The sequence below is a fragment of the Bison bison genome, unplaced genomic scaffold (genome assembly GCF_000754665.1).
Source record: "Bison bison bison isolate TAMUID 2011002044 unplaced genomic scaffold, Bison_UMD1.0 scf7180017864178, whole genome shotgun sequence".
Classification (NCBI taxonomy): Eukaryota; Metazoa; Chordata; class Mammalia; order Artiodactyla; family Bovidae; genus Bison; species Bison bison.
Window position 1 is genome coordinate 2,156,634 of NW_011494750.1, and position 3,409 is coordinate 2,160,042.

Below are 3,409 nucleotides of genomic sequence, written 5' to 3' on the forward strand. Positions count from 1 at the left end.
AGTCGTCTCCCCACTACTCCAGACCCCAGACCCCAGCAAAGCCCCGCCCCTCCCTCCACCAGCAGGCCGGTGCCCACCTAGCACTGGCCAGCCCTTGGCGACCCCATCTCTCATTACCAAAGTAACGAAACGCAGAGTCCGGGCCTGGGTGCGTGGCATCACCATCAGGTTCACACCAAGAATGAGCTGGAGAAGAGCTGCCCGGCTCCAGCCAAACCGCCTGCCCGCCATCACCGCTGTAGTCTATGCAGCACAGAGGCTGGAACCCTCTGGGTGACACTTGCAGCAGCCACCCGGACGCACCCTTAAGAACACACGCCGGAAGTCCGCTCGCCGCCATCTTGGTAAAGGCGCGGGGCAGGGATGGTGGGAGGAGGAATCCCGGAGGGAATTCCTGTAGGAGGTTCGCGATCCTGCCATGGAGGAGGAGCGTGGGAATGTAGCGCGACCTCGCCCTGCAGAAAGGGTTTGAAGACCTCGTCTTGGTAAAGAGACCCCTGAACGTGGATTTTGCCTCTGCTCACGGAGACCCCCGTACCAAGGTGGCTCTTGTATTCGGCTGGACCGTGGCCGGGAGAGCGAGCGCCCCCTCGGGCCTGGGGGTGCTTCCGGGCTTGACCTAGAGCCAGAGCCGGCGCCGAATTGAGGCGAGGGGTGGCCCAGGGCGGCTGTCTCCACACGCCTTACTTAGGGTGGAATTTGAGCCTTGGCCCGGGCTCTTATTCCCTGAAGGAAGGCTTGTTCGGGGTGTAGGGCACAGGGTGTACCAGCCCTTTGGACTTCCCGTGTGCCTGAGGTTGGTCCCAGTCTAGCCTACTGCTCATTTCCTGAGCAGAGCTTAAGGTGCTCTCTCACTTCCCCTTCCAGTCCTTTTCCCTCTGCTCCCACCCGTCCACTTCCAAGTTTTAGATGATTAGAATCAAGATGCCGTGCCTCTTCTCAAAGGGGTTGGGTTGCACAGGATGTTCAGGCTGCAAAACCAAAGCAGTGAATCCTCAGGGGAGACGTTTCAGACCAGTGGGGAGATATAGGGGTAAGGGAAAAGAGAATATCATACAGTAGGAGTAGATGGGCTTTCCACAGAATCAGACAGAGGCCCGCTTGGCACTCATTGCTAGGATATAGATGCAGCCAGTCTGGCTTCAGATCTTTGTGACTCTGAACTTGGGGAGGGACTCACTGCTCCAGGAAGTCAGGTCAAAGGCCATTGAGATGCTTTGATTCAGATCTGCCCCCTAGTAGCCAATTACCTCAGATCATTGGAGAAATAAAACCTGATCAGAACATGTGGAAGAAAGCAGAGTCACTATTTTGCCCCAGGACTCCAGATTGAATTATTTACATGTATTTCAGGATCTAAACTTTGCTTCCAGAATTGTTACGGAGGGGTGAATAGAAATTGAGATCTGAAGGCTGGGTAGTCAAAAAGTTCTTAGCCGTATTTAGTCACAAGCCCCTTTATGAATTAGATGAAAATTTAGTCTCCTCTCCTCCAGAAAAATGTCCACACACAAATAGAATTTTGCACACAATCCCAAGAAGTTCATGAAGACCATTAATAAGCTTCATATATCAGCACCTCTGAATCCTTGATGTAACCTAGTCCCCTTTTCTTCACAGATAAGAAAACAAATCCTAAGAGAGGAAGTGACTTGTCCAAGGTCACACAATTCAGGAGACTGGATTAAAACTCAGGTTTTCTGATTTCTATTCAAATTTTCCTTATAATGGGCTATTTCTCACAGGCTACTCAAACTGCATTGTTTAACTATATTCAGTGGCCCCCAAATATTTTCAATAAAGAGATTTCTAGCAAAGGAAACCTTTTCACGTGGGTGGGGTTGAGTGGGACATGGTTAATTGGCAAAATTCTGCATATTAATGGGAGTTGTTGAATATTTCATTTTAATATGCCCCTTACTCTCCTTGCAAAGTAACCAGACTGTTGTGATATCAGAGTGTAAATCCCAGGCTTACTAAATTTTGGCACGTAGAACAAAAATCCCTTAAATTCATCTTTTGCTTTTCTTCCCACTTGCTCAAATATTTCTGTTTTCTTTGTGCCTGCAAATATCCAATGTAGGAAGTATTGATGGAGAAGATATTATTTCAGTTTTGATGGTGAGAAATAAACCCAGGAAGGGTGAGGATTGCATCACAGTGCATGTTAGAGCCGAGAGCAGAGCCCTGGCTTCTGGACCCCCAGCTTCCGCCTGTTTTCCACCAGATGGTTCTGTGGTTCCCAAACCTTGGTTCTTAGCTACAGCTGCTAAAAGAATGGATGTGTAGATGGATACATGGGCCTCAGTTCAGTTCAGTTCAGTCACTCAAGTCGTGTCGGACTCTTTGGGACCCCATGATTTGCAGCCCGCCAGGCCTCCCTGTCCATCACCAACTCCCGGAGTCCACCCAAACTCATGTGCATCTAGTCGGTGATGCCATCCAGCCATCTTATCCTCTGTCATCCCCTTCCTACCTCAGGCCAAATAAATCAGAATCTCTGAAAAGGAGGCCAGGTTTGGGAACCACTGCTCTACCCTTTGTTGGCAGAAGTGAACCTAAATCCGTGTGAGTTCATTGTTTTTCCCAGTTGGGAAGGTAGTTTTGTGTAATGGAGTGAGGTGGAAATTTTGTTTGAGTTTGAGCTTTTGAGTCAGCTACACTTGTGTTCAAATCTGAGATTTCCCCTCCTGCTAGTAACTACCTCTTGGGGTTTTATATATAAGGAGAAATAAAATAATACATGCAAAGATAAATGTATGTCGTAGGGCCTAATAAATGTTACTTTTCTTTTTTTCCTTTCTGCCATCTGTATCATCTCTGAACTCACCGACCTGGAATTCCTGGGTTCTTCCCTGTCCTGTGACTGGGGGTTTGAGAAGTTACTTGGTTGGCCTGAAAGATGACCGCCCCCCCACCCCCCACTCCCCACACTTTGCAGCCTTCCAGAATCGTGAGGGAGGCAGCAGGAAGCACTTGCCCCCCTCCTCCATACCACCAAGTGTACCCTGTGGCCTGCTTCAGGGGAGCGCTTTGAGGGGAGTTATCTAGTGGTGCATGTGACCACGGGCTGGGGGATGTGCCTGTCTTGGCTTCAGATTCCCTCTGCAGGTTGTGGGGAGCTGGAAGATCTTAAATGGAGCTCCCAGGCAGGATGCCTCCTCTCGGGGTGGAGGAAGCACACAGGAAAGCCCCCTCGGGAAGGGGAGGCCTTGCACCTGACACCTCCTGGAGACTGGTAGATAGGTTTGGGGGTCTGGCAAAGTGAGAAGTGATGCCCGCTGCAGATAACTGACTGCTGGCCCTGGCTTGGGGAACATGTCCCAGTCCTTAGTCTCCAGGACCCCTGTGGAGAGACCACCAACAGGTTTTGGTCTTTGCCCATTTTGCTCTCCCCTCATGCGGGGGA

The 3,409-nt window shown here is 50.3% G+C and overlaps 1 protein-coding gene across 4 annotated transcripts in view; it reads right to left on the reverse strand.

Moving 5' to 3' along the window:
• Positions 1–285, reverse strand: part of ACP2 (acid phosphatase 2, lysosomal) — a 7,504-nt gene extending 7,219 nt beyond the window's left edge. For 3 of the 4 annotated variants that reach the window (XM_010842374.1, XM_010842373.1, XM_010842377.1), the window contains exon 1: positions 118–285. In XM_010842374.1, coding sequence (XP_010840676.1) covers positions 118–231 — 114 coding nt within the window. In that variant the 5' untranslated portion in view covers positions 232–285. The remainder of the gene's footprint in view (positions 1–117) is intronic. The other variant, XM_010842376.1, reaches the window with a different exon arrangement.
• Between the last annotated feature and the right edge of the window lie 3,124 nt (positions 286–3,409).